Below are 22,385 nucleotides of genomic sequence, written 5' to 3' on the forward strand. Positions count from 1 at the left end.
CCGACACTGGACGCCCTCCCCCAGCAAAGCTCGGATCGCATCGATCGACTCCAGTCTCCAATAGACTAGGCACCATCTTTTTCTCTTCCGCTTCTCGCGCATGACCGTCCTATCAAATGTCGCCGGACTGCGGCGCGAAAGGAGCTTACCGGCCTCGAGCCGCCGTTATTACGGAATGCGTTTTGGCAATTGTTGACCGTTGGTTTGTCTCGGGCGCGCGCGTGGCCTGCCTGCGGTGCCGGTGACCGTCTTGCATGTGATTTTGTCGGTGCGCGCCAATGACGTACGATCCTACGTCGAACAGCTTCAGTCTTCCATCGGACTCGACCGCAAAGAAGCCAAAGGAAAACACGTTGAGAAGTCTTTCAGGAATAGTCAATGCTCTCTCATTTCGCTAACCCCATTCTCTCAACCGTCTCCCCACGCTCTTCCCAACAACAGGACGCCTCAAGCAACACACGCACTCACTCATTACGCCCACATCAATCTCAGTCCGACCCGCCCACGACAAGAACGAAAAAATTGACCCCTACCCCTACCCCTCCCCCTAGTCCACCCCCTCCATATCCACATCGCCATCGCTGCCGCCCCCAACCTTGTATTTGGGCTCGTCGACGCTGCCCCATCCGACGCCCTGACGCCCCCTTTTCCTGTTCTCGCCGCCGCCCTCGTCTGCCTCGCTGCTCCCGCTGCCTGGCCTGTCCTCTGCGCCGTCTAAATCCACGCTCTTAGAATGCGCGTGCCCCTGGTGCCCAGGCCCGCGCCTCTTGCGCGGCTTGCCCTCGTTCTCGCGCAGCCGGTTCAAGATCAAGTCGACGGCCGCCGCGCTGTAGCGGCGTTTGCCCGCAGCGCCGCCAACGCCGCCACCGCCATTATTGCTGCCGCTGCCCTTTCTTGCGCCTCGCCCGTTCTCCGAGACAAAGGACGACGCGGACGACGCGCTCGAGTTGAGCGACGAGTTGCGCCGGTGCGGCGGCGTGTACGGCTGGCTCTTTGTTGCGGCTGCCTTGCTGTCGCCGCGCCCAAAGGGGTACGGCGACGAGGGCGCCTTGAACGGCGTCGCGCGCGGGTCCGGCACGTGTTGTAGGCGAGGAGGTGGTTCCGCAAAGTGGACGTGAGCCTGCTGGGGATGGTGATGATGATGCGACGACGAGTCTGCTGCGTTTGAACTGCCGCCGCCGCTGCCCGTTGTTGCGAGGGCGGATTTGGTGGGCATGGTGGCAGTAGCAGCAGTGCCACCGCTTTCGTGCGATGTCTTGCCTGGCACAAACACGCTGGTTCGCGGGCTCAGAGCGGCGCTCTGCTCGCGCTTGTGGCCGCGTGGAGTCTTCACCACCACAGCCGCCATGGCCTTGCCGCTGCCGCTGCCATCGTCTTTCGGCCCCGTGATGCCCTCGCCATCGACGGTGCTGACCGTCAACGACGGCCGCCCCAGTTCCCACTTTTCCGGGAACACGCCGGGCGCCACTCTGCCCGTCTCGTCCGTCGACGGCGACCCGGACGAGTCTGCGTTTGCTGCGTCGGCCTCCTTGTCTTTTCCTTTGTCGCCGTAGATGTAGTGGTGCGTGCCCATTTCGTCGACGACCTCGATGGGTCCCGGGCCGCCTGCTGCTGAGTAGGATGAGCGTGCGGCGCGCGAGAATTTCCTGCCGCGCGCGTCCCAGTCGGCCCACTCATAGTCGTAGGCAAGATTGTTTGCCTGGTGCTGGTGCTGGTGCTGGGACGCGTACGTGTACTGATATGGGTCATTGGATAGTAGGGATGGCGGCAGCGTGGTGTACGGGCCATGCGTGTCGTTGGCCTGCCAGGTCCACAGGTCGTCGGGCGTCGTGTCCGGGTCGAGGTACGCGCTGGGAGGGATGCCGTGCGGGTAATGCGCATACGGACTGTTGGCGACATACGGCGAAGCGTAAAAGTTCGCGGCGTACGCGGTCATGACCGCCGTCGGGTCCGGGTTTAGATAATGGTGATCTCCTGCAGCAGCAGGTCTACTCGGCGGCATCCAAGTGTTGGTACTGTTAGACGGAGAGATCCAGGGCCCGGCGTCCTTGTCCAGAATGTCGGCTTGCATGCGCAGGATCCGGTCTTGGACCTGGCGCAGGCTTTCAAAGAGGACCTGCTGCTCGCTCTCGCAGTTGCGCAGCGAGGTGCGGGCACGCCAGCGGGTTTGCTGGAGCTTCTTCTTCTGGGCTCGTGGAAGACCTGGTGCGGTTTCGTTGTTGCTACTGCTGCTGCTGTCGCCCTCGAGGGTTCTCTTGGAGTTGGTCGTCAAGCTGCGCTCGGCGTCGGAGATTTTGGTCTGCAGGCCGTCCATGATGATTTGAGTTTTGGAGAGCGAAGAGAGAATGTACTGCCGCTGGTTGTGCAGGTATGGAAGCTCCATTTTGCTCAGTTAGTTGTTAAAGAAGACTCGGGCCAGTTGGACGAAGCAACGAAATTCCCAGCTCTTCTTCGACCAGCAACAACCGAGATGTCGTCTTGCGAGAGAAGCAAAGGGGAAAGGGACGTCGACGAGCAAGTGACATGTCCGGACAACCTATTGCGTGGTATAATACACCAGAGCTACAACAAAGGACGCCGCAGCATGGAGCGAGGTCGACGACGGCACTGCCTTGTTAGTCTGCAAAGAATGGGTCGAATGGGCCCGAGTTGCCGAGCGAATCGATTTTATCAGGACGCGACGGGCAGCTGAGACTGAAAACAGGTGCCGGTGGGCTAACCAGAGGGGTCCGTGGTCCATTGTGCCTGTGGCGTTGATAAAGAGCTCTACGCCAAATCCGGAATATGCCAAGCTATGTCCAAAAGGCGAAGCCAGGCACACGTGTGACAAAGAACTTGTGGCCAAGCATAAGTCCAAAAGCTGTGAACAGCTCCACGGTGGAAATGAGGTTGCTAGCGGTTGTTGGATTTGGAAGATGGTGTTGAAGAGGAGGCACCCAACGTGACCTGGTGGCGAGTTGTTGGGCTGTCAAAGCCATCAAATGATACGAGTGCGAATTTCAAAGACTCTTCATGGTCCTGAGATCTAATCTGTGGGTTTAGTCGTGCGCTACTAACATCAGCCTCTGTGTTCATGATCAATCTCAATCGGCGTCAAAGTTCAGTGTGGAGCCGCGAGGCGGGTTGTCGGGATGCGCAGGACCCAGGACGAGTCTCGACTGTTCAAGCCGCACACGATTCAAGCCAGAATGAAATAATCAACGAGGCAAGCGTCTGTGAAGCTGATGTTGTCGGTCGGAAGCCGTGGTGTCAGACTCTCAGGTCGACGTCCCTGGGCTGGCTGGACGACCTGGACCGGACGCCGTGCGGGGCAGCGATGATCGTGGCCCAAGCTCAAGCTGGCGCCGGACAAGTTCCGCGGCGGTGTGGCAGGCGGAAGGACCGGCAGAAAAGTCCCAGACCCACAGTAGACATCCATCGCGTCGCCAGCGCCTCCCAACAACTGCACCAATTCCAGTGCTTCCGGAACCATGAGCAAACGCGTTGCGGCCACAGTCGATGGAGAGCCGCAGGCTGAAAAGCGCCAGCCCAAGCGCCCCAAGCTGGACACCCCTAGAGGACCTCCGCCCAAAGCCGAGGAAATTGTTTCTAGCAGACAGCTCCAGCAGCTACTCACTTTCCAGCAGGGCGCCAATCAAGAGCTGAGAAATGGTGAGTAGCAGTCCATGTCTACCGTTATGTGCTAATTGTTTCAGGCATCTTCAGCTTCAAAAAATTCCTCGAATCCATCCTCTACCCCACCGAAGACTCTACCGGCCGGCAAAGAGCCATCCTCAAAGACTTTTTGGACACGCAAACACCCCGAATCATAGACAATGACTCTCCATTTCTCTCCAATGTCATGCAAACGTGGAGCTATGCGTCCCAGTCGGACAATGACCAGCTTCTCTCCGCCGTTGTCGCTGTGCTTGCGCTGCTTCTGAAGACGCTGTCTAGCCACATAGATTTTCGCGAACAGGGCACCCAACTTTGCCGCACAATACTCCAAATCCCACAGCTCAAGCTGCTGGCGCGCGGTCTCAACGCCCCCAAGCACAAGGAAAGCGTCATCTCGCCGTGTCTTCGGCTCTTGACAGAGATTGTTTGCTTTGACGGCGGCACTCTCGCAAAACAAGTCTACTCGAAGCGAGACTTGACCTTCGACGCCAAAGTATTGGCTCGCAATCTCGGTCTCTGGAAAGCTTCTGGAAGCCCCGAAAAGGACAGAAAGCGGCCGTCCGTCCGCACAAATGCCGTCAAATATGTTTTGTCGCATTTGAGGATCCAAGACGAGGGCGTCAAGATTGACATTTTGAAGCAAGTCATTGTAATCAGAGCGCTGTTCGATCATATCAGAGAAGACTCGCCAGAGGTTGCGTCGGAGATTCTGCAGGTGGTCAAGTCGCACGTCATATCCGACAGAGAGATACCAAAATCGAGCAAGAGTTTCATGCTCACGGACCGGGCCCTGTCAAACATCGCATCGCTGTACCGGGTGGAACAGAACTCGGAAGAAGAGGCAAATTCCAAGTCCATTGACATTGTGGCACATCAGTTCCTGCTCCACGTCTGCACTGTGCCAGAGGCTGGTGTAGTGCATCCGTCCTCGGGCTGGTATCCGCCGGGCACCGACAAGGACGGCGAGAGGGGCGATCAAGAGGATCTGGACAGCATAGACTTGGGATTGGATTCTCTCGAATGGTACGAGCGATACCGGGGAAGAGTCGTCATCAGAAACACCACGCTTGCCAACTTTGTCCAAGTGCTTCGACCGTACGCCAACAAGCTCGAGCAAGAGCTACTTCTGGACATCTTCGAAGCCGTTCCAGAGATTGTGGCAGACTACTTTTTCAAAAAGAACAACTTCACATTCGACCCCAAGCTCACCGCCACCTGGATTGGATACTCGTCATTCCTCTTCTCCGCCGTCCATTTGCCGACACCCAAACACTTTGGCCGCAAAGATGGCTATGCGAGCGTGCCACCTCCCGCTTCGATTGCGATTGAGAGTATTTTGCCACAACCTTTGACACAAAAGGTTCTCACAAAGTGTCTGAATCAGAACGCCGACCTCATTACCTTTTTCGTCATTCGTCTGCTCACGGTGGCTTTCCAAAAGCTGGACAAGACCCTGCAAGAGTTTAGAAAGGCATCTTCCCGGTTCTCTCATTCGCTGTGGGACCAGGCAGCAGAGCGACTCGTCAACGAGTTCCGTCAACGCTGCCCCAAGATGAAGGACGTCATCTCTTCATTCCGCAGTATTCCCCACGACCACCTTATACAGCGAGAAGCAGTCACGAGGTTATTGTCCATGTACTATGTCTTACTCCCGCAAGTCGCGCTGGATGAAAAGTTTGACATTTCGTTGCCACTAACAAACATGCTCAAGACGCTGGAAGAGGAGGCTGGCTCAGATGAAGACCGCGAGATTCGGCTTTTGGAGCTGAGCCACCTGGTTCAAATTGCTCGCAACTCTCCCGACATGCGCTGGTGGCAAAAACCAGAGAGCCTGCAGTTTTCACCCTTTACATCCGTGCTTAAAGTGCTCGTGTCGTCGGGTGACGGAGCTTCATCACAATCCATTGCTCAGCTGCTGGTATCAGTAGTCAGGGACAACTCCATTCTTCAGCTCGAATCGCGACCCTCATCTTTCGATGCTCTGGTGGCAAGTCTTCGGCTACCCGAGCAAAAGATTTCGGAAAATGCCGTGTTCAAGTTCTTGGACGAATGTTTTGGTCGCTTCGTAAGGAAGCCACTCAAATACCAGGATGATCTTGAAGCTCTTGCGGCTGAAAATCTCTCCAACTGCAGTCTGTTCCTCGCAACCGTGTTGGAGCAGTGGCCCTTTGTCGTCAAAACAAAAGGCGACGACGCAAGATTTGTTGCAGAATGGGCCTCTCGCTTCCTCTCGCTGCTGAAAAAGGTTGGCGAAGATGGGAAGTTGCTTCAAACGGTGCTTGACGGTCTGCTCAAGGATTCGAAAGGAGAATCGTGGCAGAAAGTCCTCTCCAACGCTCTCGAGTCTGATTCGGTCGAGGTTATGCCTTTGGCAGAGGATGTGATAGAGCAGGAGGGCGGCGTAGATGTTGTCGCAAATGGAACCGAAGATGTGGGAGTCTCTCTCGAGCTGCCGCCGGAGGAAGACCAAAATCACCCCGGCCTACACCGGTGGATCCAAAAAGAGGTCGATGAGGCCGTGGACGACGGGAACATTGGCGACCTCTTGCTGTGTCTCTGCTCAACCCACGTCGCCATTCGCAAGCAGGCTTTGAGCAACGTTCAGAAGCTCATGGCCAAAGTTCAGGTTTGTATTCCTTTTCACTTAGAAGCAAAGCTGACTCTAGTAGGCATCGACTCACGAGGAAAGCGAACTTCTCTACCTTTTGCTCGGTGAAGTCGTCGAGACTAGCCGACCCGTAATCGACAATAAGCCCCTGCCATACATTGCAGGCTCCTTTGCGGCCGATGCAGTTGGGATTATCGCTGATCCAGCACACATCATGTACCCGAAAGTCGCCGCGTTCTTGACCAAGGGACCTTCGTGGAAGATTCCGCGGTTGCCGTCGTACTGGGCTGAAAAGACGCTTCTCAATCCTCCAGAGGGCGACGACGATGCATATTGGCAAGAAGCGAGTTGGCTCCTGAGCTATTTCCTTGAGGGGCTGCGGACGGCGGAGGACATGGAAATTTTCCGCGCTCGCGGGATATTTGAGCGTGTTTTGGCCCTCTACAGCCAACCAGACGCTAGAAGGGAGACCAAGGAAAAGATCTTGCGATTGTGTTTCCGGGCAGCTGCTGTGGACGGAAGCACAACGCTCATCACGAGAAGCGGCATCGTGAGCTGGATCAGGATCCACACTGCAGACCCCAAAAGCGACAAGACTGTGCTAAGGCGGCTTTTGGAGCGGCTGTGGGAGACGTGCGACCGAGCCAAGGTTTTTGAATGGAGTGGTGGCGGTGTTGAAAAGGAGGTACAAAAGATGTTGGCCGAGCATTGACGCAGCCAACACAATGGATTATCTCTGGTCACCGAGTGGGTCGCTACGTTGGTTCTCCGCGGTCCAATTGCACGCGAACAACAGTTTGCGTCCTGCACGCAAGCAAATCGGGAACCAGGAGAGCCAATGACGTCGTGACGCGGTGACTGCCAAACACCACGTGGAGTTGTGCAATTCACTTGCATCTTCGAGCGTCGAGTTTCTTCACTAAAACTTTACCTCAATATAGCAAATTTTGGAATATACTCCCTCATATTGAGAATCCTCATCTCAAGATTCCTGTAACCTTGACTGCAACCCTGCGAGGACCTCAAGCGACAGGTCCGCTCATGGGGGCGCGTCCAATGAGACACGCATCGAGCAGAGCTACAATCGCCATCCCATGCGGCACCACGTGGTTTATTAGGCTTTAAAAAGATACCCCGCATGATCAGGTCTGTCCCAGAGATGCTTCATGAGCAACATCTTCGCCATGGCAATGGAGTTTTCAATCAGCAGTATCTCCTGGAGCCTGAGGCGGGACTGTGAGCAGTATCAGTGACTCACGCCTCTCTTGCTGACTCGATACAGGCAAGGAGTTCGCTCCACAGCTGGTTCAGCAAGGTGGGTGGAATACATACCATCAGTAAAGTAGCTGACTTTTTCTAGTCGAAGCTCTCCACATTGCCTCGCGTGACTTTGAAGACGCGAGCTTCCTCCCCCAACCCGACACGCCGCTGAGGACGGGCTATGAACTACTCGTTGGCCGCTGCTATGCCAATCTTCAGGAACTCGAGGGCCTCGTCAATTATCGGAGACAGAGTTTGCGGCGCGGCGATGCAGTCGCGGCAGAAAGCACTGCGGTTCCTCTGCAGAGGCTCATGTCCAAGCTGTTGGAGAATGCGCAGGCATACAGAGGGCTTCAGGAGGCCATCGAGGCTGCAGCTCGCCCATTAGAGCATCCCGGAGTCGCGAGTCCACCATTGTCGCCACAAGTCCAAGCGACTACTGCCAATATCCCAGTATCGCCTCAGGAATCACCTATGCGGCTTCAGCCGTACGCAGAGACGGTCGTGGATAGCGAAGACGAGCCTTTTGAAATAGTTGTCCCCGCCGAGACCGAGCCTACATCACCTGTTTCGCCTGTCCAAAAGCACGAGGGACCGAATCCAGCCAGGGAGCGTTCGACTGCCTCTCAGCGCAATGCCATTCGCAATGATATGACCAAGACAAGTCAAAATTCAACCACCGAGAGGCAGGAGAGATCAGGCCCTCGTGCAACGCGGCGAGATGAGCCTAGGCAGCGTCCTCGGCGAAAAGTGACGAGCGACAGCCAATCCACATGGAGTTCTGCAGCAGAGTGCGGCAGTGTCGAAGAGCTGTCCAACGAACCGCCGACCGACCATCGCAGACGCCTAGCTAGGCGGGCAAAGAACAAGGAAAAGTCGACCCAGGAACTCCACGCAGAGATTCGTCGCGAAGAGGCGGCCCAGCATACCAGATTTCAACAGCCGCTTGACAACTGGCAGCCAGGCCGCTCATGGTTCCCGCCGCCAACGGCAACATACTCGCTACCGCAGCAGTTCCAAGCACCGTCGCCGTACCTCGACAGCTCCGCGTTGAACCCAGGCTTCGCCGGCATGCCATACCCGTACCAGTACGCAGCACAGTACACGGCATATCCTTTTCGGCCAGGCTACCCGACGGCGGCTGGGTGGCAGAATACTTACCAACAGCATCCTTACCCTCCACCAGGGTCGCCTGCGCCACCAACGTCTGTGTATAATCCGGCGCCAAACTCGGGAGCGAAAGGGCGGTGTAATTGCGCGAGCAGGCCGGAGTCCGAGCGGGTGTTTTATGTTGACGAAAAAGGGACCTGTCACGTTTGTTTGCACTGGTAGAGACAGTTGTTTGTAGAAGCAAAGCGTTGGAGCGACGGGATGCCTCAGGCTGCAGCCAATGACTCGAGTGCCAAGGCTTGACATGTTTGCGGGAGCTCCTCCTCTCCCACCGACGCAACCTGAACCCACCACCAAAGCCGACAACCTCACCAACTCACCTCCCACGGCCTCCCGAAACCCTCGCTCCTCGCTCACCCACAATCCCACACACCTCCCACTCACCACCAATTGCATTTCGCTGAGGCTCTGTGCCTCCCCCTCGCTCACCGCCCACCGCCCTCCGCAACACCTCGCGACTGCGTGCCACAGCACCTCCCGACTCCCCGTTACCGGCGCACAGCAAACCCTCATCGACGTTGTTCACATCTTCTGACCTGCCGTCTTCTCTGCTGCCTCAACCCACCGACGTCACTTGTTCCCGAACGCCGTCACATTGTACGCTTCTTCGCCTCTCCCAACAAGCTCACATCTCGACGAGCGCCCTCTGTGGGAGCTCGTCCCACGTCATGCCGGTCGAGATTGTCCGCTACACCAAGGAGCAGCTGCTCCACTTGAAAGATTCGCCTTTGGTGCACAAGCCCGACGGTCTCCCCTCGATTGAACAATGGATGGAGTACGTGGTCCCTCTCGCCTTGCCCGTGGCACTGACCTGACACGTTTGTAGCGTTCCGCAAGAGCAGCAAACCACGCAGCGCAAAGGCCGCACACAGAGCGGTCGCGGCGACGACCAAACGGCAAGCCAAGAAAATGGCGCCCAGCGTTCGCTGTTCCCTGGAAAGCACTTGACCAGACACTCTAGCACAGGTGCGTCCTGCCGATTCCCGTCCTGCCGACGAGCTAACACGTTGCAGCGCCCGAAGACATTGTGCTTGGACCGCCCAAGACTGCCTTTGCGTCGTCGTCGCGCGTCGCCAAGCTGTCCGACCTGAGCGAAAAGGACGACGAAGCGACGGCCGAGCGCGTCAACATCCGCGACAAGTTTTTCAAAGAACGCGAGAGCGAGCGCAGCAAGAACGGCACCGTCAACGGCCGCCGCGCGAATCGCGAAGAAGGTGAGGGTTGGACCAATGTGCGGGGGCGTAGGACGTCGTTTGCAGAAGACGGCGTTGAGCGCCCGCCGCGCATGGGACGCTTCACCCGCGACGCCGCCGATGGCGAAGAGACGACACCTCGCCGCAAAAAGTTTGAGCAACCATGGGGACGCGACAGTGCTGAAAAGGAGGGCGAAACTTCGCACAAGAGCTGGCGCGATCGTCGCGACGACCGCTGGACCCGCGGCAACGAGCGCGTCGAAGAAGATCCGGAGTGGATTGATGCAGCGCCGAAGAGAAAGGATGACGTTGGCATGGGGCGCTTCGCCCGCACCAAGGGCCCTGAATGGCTCAATGACGACCCCAAGGACGACAAAAAGGTCCACACGCAAGAAGACTTTCAGCGTTGGAAGGAGAGAATGAAAGCTGGCGCTGCGGTGGCAGAAGATAAGGAAAACACGCCGGAACCCCCGTCGGCCAAGGACACGCCAGTCTCGTCGAAGCCCATCACTCCCATGGTCATCGAGGGCAAGGATATGTTTGGCATGTGGGGCGCCGCTGCGGTCAAGCAGTCTGAAGCCCCTTCGACTACCGAAGGGGCGCCTGTGCCTAAGAACAAGCCGCCGCAAAAGTCGTCCAAGTTTGCCAAGTTGTTCACCCCGCAGGAGGAGCAGATGCCGCCCCAGCCTCCCCCGGTAGAGCAACAGCAGCCGCCGCCAATGAGCCAGGCCCCAGCCGATTCCAACGAGGACAAGGAGGGATTCCAGCGCATCTTGAACTTGCTGAGCAATTCGAGCATCAGCCAGGGTCAACAATCCCCTGCACCCAATGGCCGGAGCCAAGGCACACCTGACCGCAATACCATTCACGCGCAGCCACAGCCGACTCGTCACCACATGCTGAGGTCGCGCGAAGAAAAGGCTGGCTTCATCGAGTCTGTCCTGTCTCGTGGCACGCCAACGGATTTCAAGGGGCCCCAGGGTGCCTTTGGTCCTTTCTCGCCGGCCACCGACCCCGGACAGGAGCAGCCAGTCCGTCCGGAGAGCATCCGTTCTGGCGAAGAGCGTCTGGGACCCGCAACTCCCAACAGCAATGGCATGCATCAATTTGGCATGATGGGAACCCAGGCCCCGCCTCCGCCGGCCCAGCTCTCGCGTGATAGAGAGTTCTTGCTTAACTTGATGACTGGCCCACAGCGCAGCACGCCTCCTCAGCCCACTCAAGCTCGCCCGCCTCCTCCTCCCGACATGTTTGCTGGTGCGTTCATGGACAAAAAGGTGCCGCCATTCATGGAAAACCCTGTCATGGGGCCCCCGCAGCCTCCTCGAGGCAATCCTCCTCCCGGTCTATTTGAGGAACGCCAGTTTCCGGAAAATGACGTTCGCTATCAACCCCAGCCGCCTCGTCGGATGCCTGAGAACCCCGAAATCGAAAATGCCATGCGCCGTGCCAGTCGCTTCAACCTACCTATCCACCTCGATGACCCCGCAATTGCCCACATCCAGCGTCGCAACACAGCCGACGGCGGTATGCCCAGGAACCAGCCTCACAACATGGGCATTCCGCAACAGCCGCCACCTGACCAGCTGTGGACTATGAAGCCGCCTGGTCTGCAGCAGCCTCAAGAGCGACCTCCCGCATCCATGGCTCCTCCTCCTGGCTTCCCTGCTCCCAACGCCAATCCCCAGATTCGCGGACCTCCTGGCTTTGTTCCCGGCCCTGCCAACATGGGCTTACCGCCGCCATTCAGCGCTGGCAACACTCCTCTCGGCCACCCCGGCATGCAAGTGCAGCGCGGTCCCGGCCCGGCAGCCATGTTCCCTGGCCAGGGTCCGCCGCCTGGTTACTTTGCGCCTCCACCTCCTGGTCCGCCTCCTGGATTTGGCCCCGGTCCCGGTCCCATGGGTCTTGGTATGGGAGGTCCTCAAGGACAAGATATGATGGGCATGCGCGCGGGCGGCCCGCCTCCGGGCATGGCGCGCCCGCCAAACGGCTTTGACATGTTTGATCGGTCTCTTGGACGCGGTCAGGGCAAGGGCGGCTCGTACCGCCTCTAAAACGGGGTCGACGTTTCATTTCCATTTGCCGGCCGGCTTGCTGCTAGCCAGCGAGATACGACCTGATCAGATGAATCATCTGTTGCTGTTCTTGAGTAGTTTTCTGGTCATGCATGCACACGTTTCTGACACGACACGTCATGGCATTAGGATGATGGGGTGGGGTGGGTCTTTGCCGCCACCGAGTGCTACAGGATTAACTGGGGGGACAAGGCATCATCATCAGCGGTCATGGATTTCGGCCTGTTTTTGCGTCTTGTTCGTCCGTCTGCCCCTTCTTTACGAAGCCTTAATCATCATCATTATCTTCATCATCATCTTGCCCAGGCCTCTTTCTTGCACTTTTTTTCCTTCCTTCTTCAACTCCTTTCATCTGTCTGGGTACTCGAGCGAGGGAGTGAATGGTTGATTGGTGGGCAGGTCGGTGGGAGGGCGGGCTAGTGGGTGCGTGGGTTGAAAATGGCGGGCAGTGCCTCTTTTTGTGTTTTTTTCCCTCTTACGGAGCGTTGACCATGGTTCAACTTTTCCCCCTTCTTCTTCTTCTTCTTCTCCGCCTGCGTAGCGTTTCAACCCATTTCTCTCCGCCCTCCGACCTTTTCTTTTTCTCCTTTTTTCCAACTGCAGGGCGGGAGGCCTCGGCTGGTCTGGTCTGGGCTGGTCTGGGCTGGCATCTGGATTTTTTGATGACTGAGTGACACTTGACTCTTGTTTCTTTCTCTTTCTCGAAGAAAATCTTCTCTGTTGCAACTCTTCTGCGTGTAATGTACGCGTGGTGTGGTATGGTTTGGTCTCTCCTCCTTGACTCCCGCCTCCTCTTGACCCCTCCCACCCTCAAAAAAAATCTCCTCTTTCGCTGCTGCTTTCTGTCATTGGTTTCTCCTTTTTTTCTTTCTTGCTTTTGGTATGCCAGGATGGCGAAATGGCTCGTTGGCATGCATAGCAGCTAGACTGCGTCTTGTCGAAATTGCCTGCCTGCCTGTCTGCCTCCCCCTCTGTCTACTGCTGCCCTAGTCTGGCCGCTCGTCTCTTTTGTTTTTTCCCAATTTTTACCCTTTCCCTTCGTGTGCATTACTATTTTCTGCATCCCCGCTTTCTCCTCTTCTCTCTCGCTGGCGCGTCAGTCCATCTGTCTGTTTTTCTATCTGCGTGGGTGGGCTGGGAAGTTTTCTGCGCGTGTATGTGTCCGCGTCAGGAGAGGGGGCAAAAAGAATATCTGGTCTGGTCTAGTCTGTTCCGGTCTGGTCTGTCCGTCTGCCTGCTCCGCGCCGTGCTCTGCTGTGGTACGCCGCGCGCTGTGAGGTACGCTCGTCTGCTGCTTCTAGATGCTCCCTCATTGCACACATCAACCGACTCTTCGCTTCGCTCGGTCGTTTTAAGTATTACTTTTGTCGCTTGTTGGAGATTCTTTGACTGACTGCAGGAGGTAGACGGATATGATGGACCGGTGGACGGATGGACGAAGTGGCAGACGGACAGATAGTCAGAGGGATGAGTAGGCCGTTACAATCAGTCGGAAGGGGACTTGGAGACGTGCTTGCTTGCTTGCTTGCTTGCATCATTCACGCAACGACAGAGCCATACCAGCTTCTCTTTCTCCTTCTCTTCTCTTTCGAGTAGACGAAGCGGGAGGCCAGCGACAGCGGCAGTGTGCTGTCGAATTGCGTGGTCTAGCTAGCTGTATGCATGCCGGAAGATGACAGGCTGGTAGGGTGGTAGGATGGGACGAGACGAGTGGAGGCGGGGGGCGAGGGGCGAAGAGACAATTGGGGTTGGATTGAGTGGGAAAAGGTCGGTCATGCCGCGCGCTTGCCGTGTACCTACCTATGTATACAGGCAGGAAGGCCATGAATGAATGGGTGAAATGACAAAAGTTAGCCAGGTGGATGAAACGACAGGGTGTTTTGCAACCGTCGGTGCAGTTTGCATATTCACATCCACACGCAACGACTTTTCAGGAGACCAGAGCAGACGCCAGACGACATCAGAAACGGATATCAAAGGAAGGCCGAAAAGGAAAGGAAACAGCAATTGGAAAAGTTCAATTTTCATTCTCTTTCTTCTCTCGTCTCTTTTCTTTCCATCTAGCGCTCTAAAACGTACGAACCAACCAACCGACCGACTGACCGAACAATCAATCCAAAACTATCATCAAGCTACCACGACGACGACGACTACTGCTCCTCCGCCTTGTTTATGTGTACAATTACGCACTCCCAGCCATCAACCAATGCTTTCTTTCGCTTTCAACAGAAGAGAGGACGACGACGCTGATATGCCCGCTTGCTGACGACGACGACGACTACGGCTTCTACTGAGCACAAGGGACGAGGGACGGGGGGGGACGAAAAATAGGCCATCAACTAATCAATCAGCCGCCCGCCCGACGGGCAGGCCAGTCCACGAAAAAGGGGGGTTTCTTAAAAGTTCATGAGATCTGCGACGAGCAAGGTGATCAGTAAAGAGGCCAAACAAGCAGGGAAGGGAGGGAGATAAGACGACGTACCTCTTCCAAACAGCGCCCTCTTGGACCAATCCATGGCCAGCAAGATGCGGGTGCGCAAACTGACGCTCTGCGCGAAATAGACGCTGCGCCACAAGTAGACGGCGAGCAGGCCGCCCGAGAAGTTCAAGCCGTTGATGTCGAAAACGGCCGCGTTGCCAATGTAGGCGAGGGAGCCGAGGTGTCGGTACTCGAACGCGCGGTACACGGCCTCGTCGAGGTCGCCGTAGTCGACGTGATTCAGCGCCAGCCCGGGCGCCGCCCGCGCAATGGCGTTGAACTTGCGCGCCAGGTACTGGCCCTGCTGGTGCGCGCGCTGCGCCGTCGCCGGCAGCGACGTGAGCTTCGAGTCGATCTGCCGCAGCAGCTCGTGCAGCTCGCCAAAGTCGAGCGTCCCGCTGCGGTCCTTGTCGTACTCTGCGAACAACCGGTCCAGGCGCCGCAGGTGGTCCGCTGCTTGCGGGAAGCGTGCCTTTACCCGCTTGGCGACTTGCCGCCAGTCGGAGAAGGAGATTTGCATGTCCTCGGGGCTCTTGCCCTTTTCCCAGGCCAGCGTGCGGAGGAAAGTGACGATGTGGTCGGAGACGTTGTTTTGCACTGTGCCGGCGTCACCAATGCAGTAGACGTCGCCCATCGGCGCGCCGACCAGGCGGAGGTGAGCGTCAGTCTCGAGGGCGTGCTTGTTGTGCTGTCCGTCTAGCTTCTTTGCGAGCTTCTTGCAGAATTCCGTTTGAGCGACACCGGTCGACCACAGACAAAAGCCCATTGGGAGTTCTTTAATGACCAAGTTTCCTTGATCGTCCTTTTGGGTGAATAGAATCTTGTCCGACTGGACCTCTTTTACCCTCGAGTTTGTGAGAACGTCGACTTGGTCTTTTGCGAATCGGGCCTGCTTCTGTCAGTATGTTGGTGCGGAAGCTTTCAAATCCAACCCACCTCTGCATATCTCGAGAGCGCCTCGTCGTACGTGTTCAAAATGTGACCTCTGCTCTGGATGACGTGGACCGAGATTTCAGAGCGCAGAATCTTGGGGAAGAAACAGGTGAGGTCCTCGTTGAGCATATCGTACAGTTCGGCGGCGAATTCGACGCCGGTAGGACCGCCACCACAAATGACAAAGGACAACAGGCGGCGGCGCTCCTCATCGCTGGTGGTGGGCAAGACTGCCGTCTCCAAATTCCGAATCACCGAGTTTCTGATCAGGCGGGCATCTGTAATGTCCTTCAAGAAATGGCAGTGCTCCAGACCAGTGACACCATGAGGGTTCGTAACGGATCCAACACCGACGACGAGTTTGTCATACGGAAGGTAGAAGCTGTGGTCTTTTCCGTCGGGGCCGGTACCCGTAATCTCGACGAGCTTTTCCGAGAACTCTACATCTTGAGCCTTGCCCTTGATGAAATGTCCATTCTTGCTCGCGATGATGCGGCGGACAGGCTCAACCAGCGAGCGGAGTTCCAGAGTGCCGACGGTGGCGGAAGGAAGCATAGGGGTGAAGAGAAAGTAGTTGGAGGGCGAGACAATGGTGATGTGGTAGTCATCCGGGTTGAGGCCTTTGAGCAGTGCTATGCTCCCCCACCCTGTGCCCAAAATGACCAGCTTCGGTTTGTGTTTGGACTCCTTTTTCTCTTCGCTGTCATCGTCATCGACCAAGTGTTCAGCGATAGGAAGGTTCTTGGGTCCTCCGCGACGGGGGTTCAATGCGAGCTCCGATACCTCGAGGTCCTCCAGGAAAGGCCCTTCCTTGTAGGTGGTTGCGTCATAAATGAAGAATCCCACGACGAGACCGGCAGAGACGACGGTAAAGATTCCAACCCAAGCAGCAGTCTTGTATATGATTCTCAGGGAAGCGGGCAACTTGGCGCCCGGTTTTGCGGTCGAGTCGGTGGTTATGGGATTGCTGAAGAAGTTGGGCACCTTGTTCCTGCCGGTGATGGTCGGTCGTGCGACGGAGGAGAGGACTTGGGGAGCTCGGCGGGAGCCATTGGGAGCCTTGTCCGAGGCGCAGCGCACGCTTTGGAAGGTCGAAGAGGTTGGAGACGGCCTGGCGGCGATTCCAGGAGGTTTCAGACAGGTGGGAGCCCTCGTGCGCGCTTTGAGAGCTTGCAAGCGCAGCATCTCGAAGCTGTGGGTGGTAGCAAGAGCCGGGGCGGTGCGGGCGGCCAGGAGTGAAAAAGTGGCCCAATTGCACGGGATTGTAGGTAGCTAGAGCATAGGGCGGGAGGAGGAGGATGTGGGAGGGTGTGGATAGTGGTGGTGTTTTTCGAGTCGAGCACAGAGGTCTACTGGGATTGGATGTCGGGCTCGGGGTGACGTACCCGCGCGCAAGGAGCTCCGACGCCCGAAATCGGCATCGGCTCGGTCCTCTCACTGGCTGTCGGCCCCAATATTTATCAATCCGGATCTCAAATTTTATCTGATCCGCTTCCTCTTGGGAAGACGGGCCACTGCTACGCCTCCTGATTGTCCACTGCTGAGGAACCCCCGATACTGGCATTGGAGGGACCTTGACAAACAGGAGCATTCGTTACGTGGCGACATTCAAAATGTTCCGAGAGGGACACCTCCACATGTATCGACGAGGGATTCTCCGATTTATTCCCGCCGGTGATGCTTGAGGCATATTTTTTCAGGTTCCTTTCGAGAGGGACATTATTCGGCTGCTGACTTCTCTTGCTCGTGAAGCGGCATGTTCCTTTCCTGGGACCTCACACCCCCTGCCGAGCCTGGACACCTTGATACCTCTCAAATCGACACCATCTTTCGGCCACTGCTCTCGCCGAGACGGTCCGCCCAGCCCAGCCTCTGCTTCCGACGCCGAAGCTCTTGGTCGTGACGTTCAGGATGGAGAGCTGCTCGGACCAAGGGTCTCGAGGCTCGGAAGACTCGTGTTCACCACTTGCTTCTGCGTCTTGCGGCAGTCTCTCTGCAGATTCGTGACGACACTGTTCCATCGTCGTGTCTGGTGGAGCCGGACATTCCGAAATCACGAGCTTCTGTCCACATCTGGCAGCCGCCTCGACTGCTATCGCAAGTGTTCGACTGATCCCTTGTGCTGAAAATGAGGTCGTTTCTCTGTGCAGAGCTAGCATATTCAGAATGCATAGCATCGGTTCCCTTGTACCACCAGATACCTCGCAGGCGTGGTTTGCCCTGTACACGGCGAGGTGGGCACGCAGAGCTTCTAGACTTGGACAAAACGCCAGACGAACGGTCAGAGTAGACTTGAGGAGATGCAGCGTTGGGGTGACTAGCGGGTGCTTCCTGGCATGTCCATCTTGGTCGACCTGAAGCGATGATGCGCCAAGGGCACGCACAAGTTGATGCTCGAAAAGGTCGCGGGAAGAGCAGACAATCAGGGTCGTGGGCGCCGAGTGGGTGGCGGTCAAGTGCTGGAGCAGGTCTGTCATGCTCAGGCCGTGGAGAACGATTGGGCAGCTGGAATGCATGCTCTGATTTGTGGATGGTGCAGGTGGTGGGCGCGTGAGTAGTTCAAGGCCACCGAGAGGGTTTGAGTTTCCAAAGCGACATGGAGGTGGCTTGGGCTACCGTTTTGTAGTTGTTGCCGTCAGCGGAGAGTCGAGGACCGTCGTTCATCAGCTCTGGAATGCTCCTTGGGGTGGCCCGACATGCTCTCGATTCTCGGATTGAGCGAGGAAGATGTTGTAGCGATTGGCGGGGCTCCGCGAAAGACGCCGCTTGCCCGTGCACCCGCCCACTCACCTGCACCACATGCACCGCCAACACCATCATCGTCACCTCCGCCTCACTCTCGCCCTCGCAACGGCAGGGCCCCAGCCAGCAACATGGAGTCCATTTCCAGGATATCGGCCATGCTCGAAACGGGTGCGCCCTCTCCATCCTCGTGCCGCATGTCTGCCACGGGCCTCTTCTTATTTGTCCCACAGCTCGAGACCTGACCCTCGAAGCCGCACGCGACGCCAGCGCTGCTCGCAAGACCTCGTCCCGTCCCATACCCGCCCAGCAGCTGAAGCGTCTGCTGGATTCTCGCCATGAGCGCGAGGTGCTGGAAGGCCTCCGCCGCATCATTGCCGTACGACACCTCACCGACCCGTCTACACAGAGCTGATACATGTCCAACGCTAGATGGCATACCGCAACCAACCCACGCTCCCATTCTTCAGCGCCGTCATCAAAAACATTGCATCGCCGTCCCTCGAAATCAAGAAGCTCGTCTACATTTACCTCTTGCTCCATGCCGAATCCGAGCCCGACACCGCCCTTCTCTCAATCAACACCATCCAAAAATCCCTGGCAGACTCGAATCCCCAGGTGCGGGCACTGGCCATGCGCGTCATGTCTGGCATTCGCGTGCCCGTCATCAGCCAAATTGTTTCTCTGGGCATCAAGCGCGGAACCGGAGACATGAGCCCGTATGTGCGCAAAGCCGCAGCTTTGGCCATACCAAAGTGCTACAGTCTAGACCCAAACACAATGCCGCAGCTGGTGGACTATCTCTCTATACTCTTGGGGGACAAGCAATACTACGTTGCTGGCGCAGCCGTGGCTGCCTTTTTGGAAATTTGCCCCGAGAGGATAGATCTCATTCACCCTCACTACCGGAGTCTAATACGAAAGCTGGTGGACATGGACGAGTGGGGTCAATTGGCTACGCTACGGCTCATGACTACCTACGCCCGCAAATGCTTCCCTCGGCGAACACGCCGTGTCAAGAGACCCGGTGTCACCAAAAACGGCACTGCCAAACCAACCAAGGGCTTCTACGACGAATCGAGCGAAGAGTCGGGAGACGAAGACACGGCCGACCCCTCGTCCTTTGAAGAAGTCGTCGTGCTCGACCCAGACCTCGAGTACCTGTTGAAATCGCTGACTCCGCTGCTCCAATCGCGGAATTCCGCCGTTGTCGTCGCCGTAGCTCGCTGCTATCTTCACCTAGGCACCCCCGCTTACCTCGACCTCGCCATTGGCCCTCTGATTTCCCTTCTCCGCTCCTCTCCCGATGTCGAGCTGATAGCACTACACAATGTCGTGCGCGTGTGCATGGCGCGCCCCGAGGCCTTTGTAAGATATAGCTCGCACTTCCTCCTCCGTAGCACCGACTCGCCGCAAATCTGGCGCCTGAAGCTCGAGATCCTCACCTTGATATTTCCACACAGCCCTCACCACCTGCAAAGCCTCATCTTGGCTGAGCTGGCGCACTTCACCGGCGGCCACGACGCAGGTCTGGTCCGCGAGGCCGTCCGCGCCATCGGCCGCTGCGCGCAGCGGAGTTCAGACCAGCGCGTCGCGGCACGCTGCATGCGGCTGCTGCTCTCGCAAATCTCGAGCCCCGATGCGCGACTGGTGGCGGAGGCGCTCGAAGTGGTGCGGCACCTGATCCAGCGGGACCCCGAGTCGCACCGGGGCACGGTGGTGCGGCTGGCCAAAAACCTGGACACAGCAACGAGCCCGGCGGCGCGCGCCAGCATCATCTGGCTGGTGGGCGAATTTGCGTCGGTCGACCCGAGCAACAACATTGCGGCCGACGTGCTGCGCATCCTGGCCAAGGGCTACGCGGGCGAGGCCGAGGAGAGCAAGCTGCAGATCCTGCTGCTGGCCGCAAAGGTGTACCTGCAACATCTGCTGCTCGACCCGCCGCCCAAACCAGAGGCCTCGCCAGACAAGGACGCCGCTGCCAGTCCGAGTCTGCTGCTTCCCGGCGACGAGGGCGGCTTTGGCGAGTTCAACGATGCCAGCATTGTGGAGGCTAAAGAGACGCCCGCCGCGGCCCCGCCCCACCCCATCCCCGTCCTCTACAACTACATCCTCCTCCTCACGCGGTACGACACGTCGTACGACCTGCGCGACCGGGCGCGCGTGTACCGGGCGCTGCTTGCGGTCCCGTCGGCCACGGACCTGGCATCGCTGCTGCTGCTGGCGCCCAAGCCCGTCCCGCACGCGCCGTCGCCGTCCGAGAGCCGCGCCGCGTACACGCTCGGCAACGCCAGCCTGGTGATTGGCGACGAGGGCGGCGTCGTCGGCACGGGGCTGCGCGGCGGCGACGACGTGCTGCCCGAGTGGGTGCGCGCGGGCGACGAGCCCGACCCCACGCTGCGGGACGAGGCGGGCGTTGCGCGCGAGTACGCGTACGTTGCGACCAAGGAGCGCGTCGTCCCGGCGGGCGAGCAGCTGGACCGCGCCGCGAAGGAGAGCGGGTTTGGCGTCGGTGGAATCGGTGCGGGCGGTGGTGTGGACCAGCTCAATGGCGCCAAGGAAAAGACGTTGGACGACTGGTTGGCTGAAGACGAAGACGCAGATGGAGATGACGACGAGGAAAGCGAGGAGACTGAGAGTGAGGAGACGGATGAAGACGAAGAGACAGATGAGGAAGAGGAAGAAGAGGAGGAAACGGAGAGCGAGGATGACGATGCGGGAGAGGGCCAGCGGTTGGTCAGGGGGTGAGGGAGGAAGAGTAAGCGTGTGGACTGTACTATACCAAAGCACGGCAAACGAATCGAATCGAATGCTTGATGCAAGTAATAATATGCGCTGCGCCCTGAACCACCTCCTCCGTCCTTACCTACCGTAGTGTACTCAACCATACTCGACCACAAAACGGACTTCGCTTGGATTGTTGACTTCTTGACTCGTCACATGCAACCAAGGCAATGACCGCCGCGCTGGCAGCCCGCCCGCCTTGCCGCGGCCGCCGTCTTATGAAGGAGATGTAGAAAAAGAGAGTTGATTTATAGAGACGAGACGTGCGACTGACTGACTGACTGACGAAGAGCAAGACCGCCAAGTGGCAGAGAGATGAGAGGGGAAGGAGACGTAGTCGATGACGACGAAGATGATAATCGACGATGAAGATTGATTGAGTCGACTGGCTGACTGTTTTGACTGTAGACTTGACTTTTGTTGTTGAGACTGTGACGTTTAGGCGATTAGAAGACTGGTGATGCGGACGGACAGATAGATGGATAGATGCACAGAAATGGAAATGTCAACGCGCAATATTAGAGCAGTGGACTACGTGCTTTTATCTTGGGTCAAATGGCAAATGTAATACAAGCAAGTAAGCAAGCAAGCAAGCGAGGTAGACGCATGGATAAAGGTGCTGAATAGATATCGACAAGCAAGCAAAAGACTTATTCACCGAACAACGGATGAGACGAGACGAGACGAGACGAGATGAGACAGGATTAGGTAGGTAGGATATGTAGTCTAGAAAGCCCTCTCTTCTCTTCTCTTGTTCTTCTAATCTTTTCTTCTTTTTCTGTTCGGCAGCGGCAGCGGCAGTGGCAGCGACGGCGGCAGAGCAAGGCAAAGTGAGATTAAGCAAAGCAAATCACAGGGACAGGGCTTCTCTTCTCTTTTCGTGCTGTTTCGCCTCGGCTGGCTGGCTGACCGGCTGACTCGTTGTCGAACAAAGGGGAAACGGCGGACTGAGTGCGAGAGATAGGGATGAGGAGGACTAGGAGGACTTGACGGAAGACAAGGGAAATAGAGAGTTCAGACAGAGACGACGACGGACTCGAAGACGTCGCGAGAGAGGGAGAGAGACAGAGAAGGAGGAAAAAGACTTTGTAAACAGAGGAAAAAAGGAAAAAAGGCCACCCAGGAAGACCGACAGACAACGCCCACCCCTTTTATTTTGACCCGCGAGCGAAAGCAAAAGATAGGACAACCCGACGCCAGTTCTTTCATAGGAGACAGTGAGAGAGAGAGAGAGAGAGAGAGAGAGAGAGACAGAGAAAAATGAAGACTTTTGGAGGAGGAAGACGGGCGAGGCAAATGCGAAACCACACCGAAACAAGCTCGCCCACGCGGAACAGCATGTGAGACATAAAGTCTAGCCGACCACCATTAGCGCATTATCCGCCGCTTGCAGACGAGAAACGTCGCTGCGGAGCGACGGGACGAGACAGTGGTGGTGGTGGGTGGAGGGCGGCGGCTGAAGGGGCAAACGACACGATATC

At 57.3% G+C, this 22,385-nt stretch overlaps 7 protein-coding genes across 7 annotated transcripts; 4 read left to right on the forward strand and 3 right to left on the reverse strand.

Moving 5' to 3' along the window:
- Nucleotides 1–547: 547 nt before the first annotated feature.
- Nucleotides 548–2,383, reverse strand: J3D65DRAFT_666801 (uncharacterized protein; the record flags this gene model as incomplete). The annotated part of the gene is made up of 1 exon (XM_066802961.1): nt 548–2,383. The coding sequence occupies one exon, from the start codon at nt 2,381–2,383 to the stop codon at nt 548–550; it is 1,836 nt and encodes a 611-aa protein (XP_066655781.1).
- A 1,038-nt stretch (nt 2,384–3,421) lies between these two features.
- On the forward strand, nt 3,422–7,198 carry J3D65DRAFT_620951 (ribosome 60S biogenesis N-terminal-domain-containing protein). Its single transcript, XM_066799903.1, has 3 exons — nt 3,422–3,651; nt 3,696–6,283; nt 6,327–7,198. Exons 1-3 carry the CDS (start codon nt 3,471–3,473, stop codon nt 6,975–6,977), a joined length of 3,420 nt encoding a protein of 1,139 aa, XP_066655782.1. The 5' UTR covers nt 3,422–3,470; the 3' UTR covers nt 6,978–7,198.
- A 6-nt stretch (nt 7,199–7,204) lies between these two features.
- J3D65DRAFT_315031 (uncharacterized protein) lies at nt 7,205–9,110 on the forward strand. The gene is made up of 3 exons (XM_066795300.1): nt 7,205–7,501; nt 7,548–7,580; nt 7,626–9,110. The coding sequence occupies exons 1-3, from the start codon at nt 7,432–7,434 to the stop codon at nt 8,855–8,857; spliced, it is 1,335 nt and encodes a 444-aa protein (XP_066655783.1). The 5' UTR covers nt 7,205–7,431; the 3' UTR covers nt 8,858–9,110.
- J3D65DRAFT_315104 (uncharacterized protein) lies at nt 9,111–12,061 on the forward strand. Its single transcript, XM_066795301.1, has 4 exons — nt 9,111–9,470; nt 9,522–9,661; nt 9,709–10,622; nt 10,770–12,061. The coding sequence occupies exons 1-4, from the start codon at nt 9,364–9,366 to the stop codon at nt 11,943–11,945; spliced, it is 2,337 nt and encodes a 778-aa protein (XP_066655784.1). The 5' UTR covers nt 9,111–9,363; the 3' UTR covers nt 11,946–12,061.
- A 2,236-nt stretch (nt 12,062–14,297) lies between these two features.
- On the reverse strand, nt 14,298–16,858 carry J3D65DRAFT_315185 (uncharacterized protein). The gene is made up of 3 exons (XM_066795302.1): nt 15,382–16,858; nt 14,449–15,334; nt 14,298–14,379 (listed from the first exon to the last, which is right to left on the reverse strand). The coding sequence occupies exons 1-3, from the start codon at nt 16,561–16,563 to the stop codon at nt 14,363–14,365; spliced, it is 2,085 nt and encodes a 694-aa protein (XP_066655785.1). The 5' UTR covers nt 16,564–16,858; the 3' UTR covers nt 14,298–14,362.
- Nucleotides 16,859–17,153: 295 nt separating this feature from the next.
- Nucleotides 17,154–17,894, reverse strand: J3D65DRAFT_552077 (uncharacterized protein; the record flags this gene model as incomplete). Its single annotated transcript, XM_066797068.1, has 2 exons — nt 17,154–17,314; nt 17,423–17,894. The coding sequence occupies 2 exons, from the start codon at nt 17,892–17,894 to the stop codon at nt 17,154–17,156; spliced, it is 633 nt and encodes a 210-aa protein (XP_066655786.1).
- Nucleotides 17,895–18,251: 357 nt separating this feature from the next.
- Nucleotides 18,252–20,868, forward strand: J3D65DRAFT_666805 (adaptin N terminal region-domain-containing protein; the record flags this gene model as incomplete). Its single annotated transcript, XM_066802962.1, has 3 exons — nt 18,252–18,291; nt 18,354–18,499; nt 18,553–20,868. The coding sequence occupies 3 exons, from the start codon at nt 18,252–18,254 to the stop codon at nt 20,866–20,868; spliced, it is 2,502 nt and encodes an 833-aa protein (XP_066655787.1).
- Nucleotides 20,869–22,385: the final 1,517 nt, after the last annotated feature.

This window comes from Phyllosticta citribraziliensis (assembly GCF_038025025.1).
Source record: "Phyllosticta citribraziliensis strain CPC 17464 chromosome Unknown J3D65scaffold_5, whole genome shotgun sequence".
Lineage (NCBI taxonomy): Eukaryota > Fungi > Ascomycota > Dothideomycetes > Botryosphaeriales > Phyllostictaceae > Phyllosticta > Phyllosticta citribraziliensis.

Excerpts from the sequence above, each read along its gene's own strand:
- J3D65DRAFT_620951 (XM_066799903.1), top strand. The coding sequence starts at position 3,471 with ATGAGCAAACGCGTTGCGGCCACAGTCGATGGAGAGCCGCAGGCTGAA. Across the intron at positions 3,652-3,695 it reads CAATCAAGAGCTGAGAAATG|GCATCTTCAGCTTCAAAAAA; the intron begins GTGAGTAGCAGT and ends TAATTGTTTCAG. Across the intron at positions 6,284-6,326 it reads AGCTCATGGCCAAAGTTCAG|GCATCGACTCACGAGGAAAG; the intron begins GTTTGTATTCCT and ends TGACTCTAGTAG.
- J3D65DRAFT_315031 (XM_066795300.1), top strand. The coding sequence starts at position 7,432 with ATGAGCAACATCTTCGCCATGGCAATGGAGTTTTCAATCAGCAGTATC. Across the intron at positions 7,502-7,547 it reads CTGGAGCCTGAGGCGGGACT|GCAAGGAGTTCGCTCCACAG; the intron begins GTGAGCAGTATC and ends GACTCGATACAG. Across the intron at positions 7,581-7,625 it reads TCCACAGCTGGTTCAGCAAG|TCGAAGCTCTCCACATTGCC; the intron begins GTGGGTGGAATA and ends GACTTTTTCTAG.
- J3D65DRAFT_315104 (XM_066795301.1), top strand. The coding sequence starts at position 9,364 with ATGCCGGTCGAGATTGTCCGCTACACCAAGGAGCAGCTGCTCCACTTG. Across the intron at positions 9,471-9,521 it reads TCGATTGAACAATGGATGGA|CGTTCCGCAAGAGCAGCAAA; the intron begins GTACGTGGTCCC and ends ACACGTTTGTAG. Across the intron at positions 9,662-9,708 it reads GACCAGACACTCTAGCACAG|CGCCCGAAGACATTGTGCTT; the intron begins GTGCGTCCTGCC and ends AACACGTTGCAG.
- J3D65DRAFT_315185 (XM_066795302.1), bottom strand. The coding sequence starts at position 16,563 with ATGCTGCGCTTGCAAGCTCTCAAAGCGCGCACGAGGGCTCCCACCTGT. Across the intron at positions 15,335-15,381 it reads CGCTCTCGAGATATGCAGAG|GCCCGATTCGCAAAAGACCA; the intron begins GTGGGTTGGATT and ends TGACAGAAGCAG.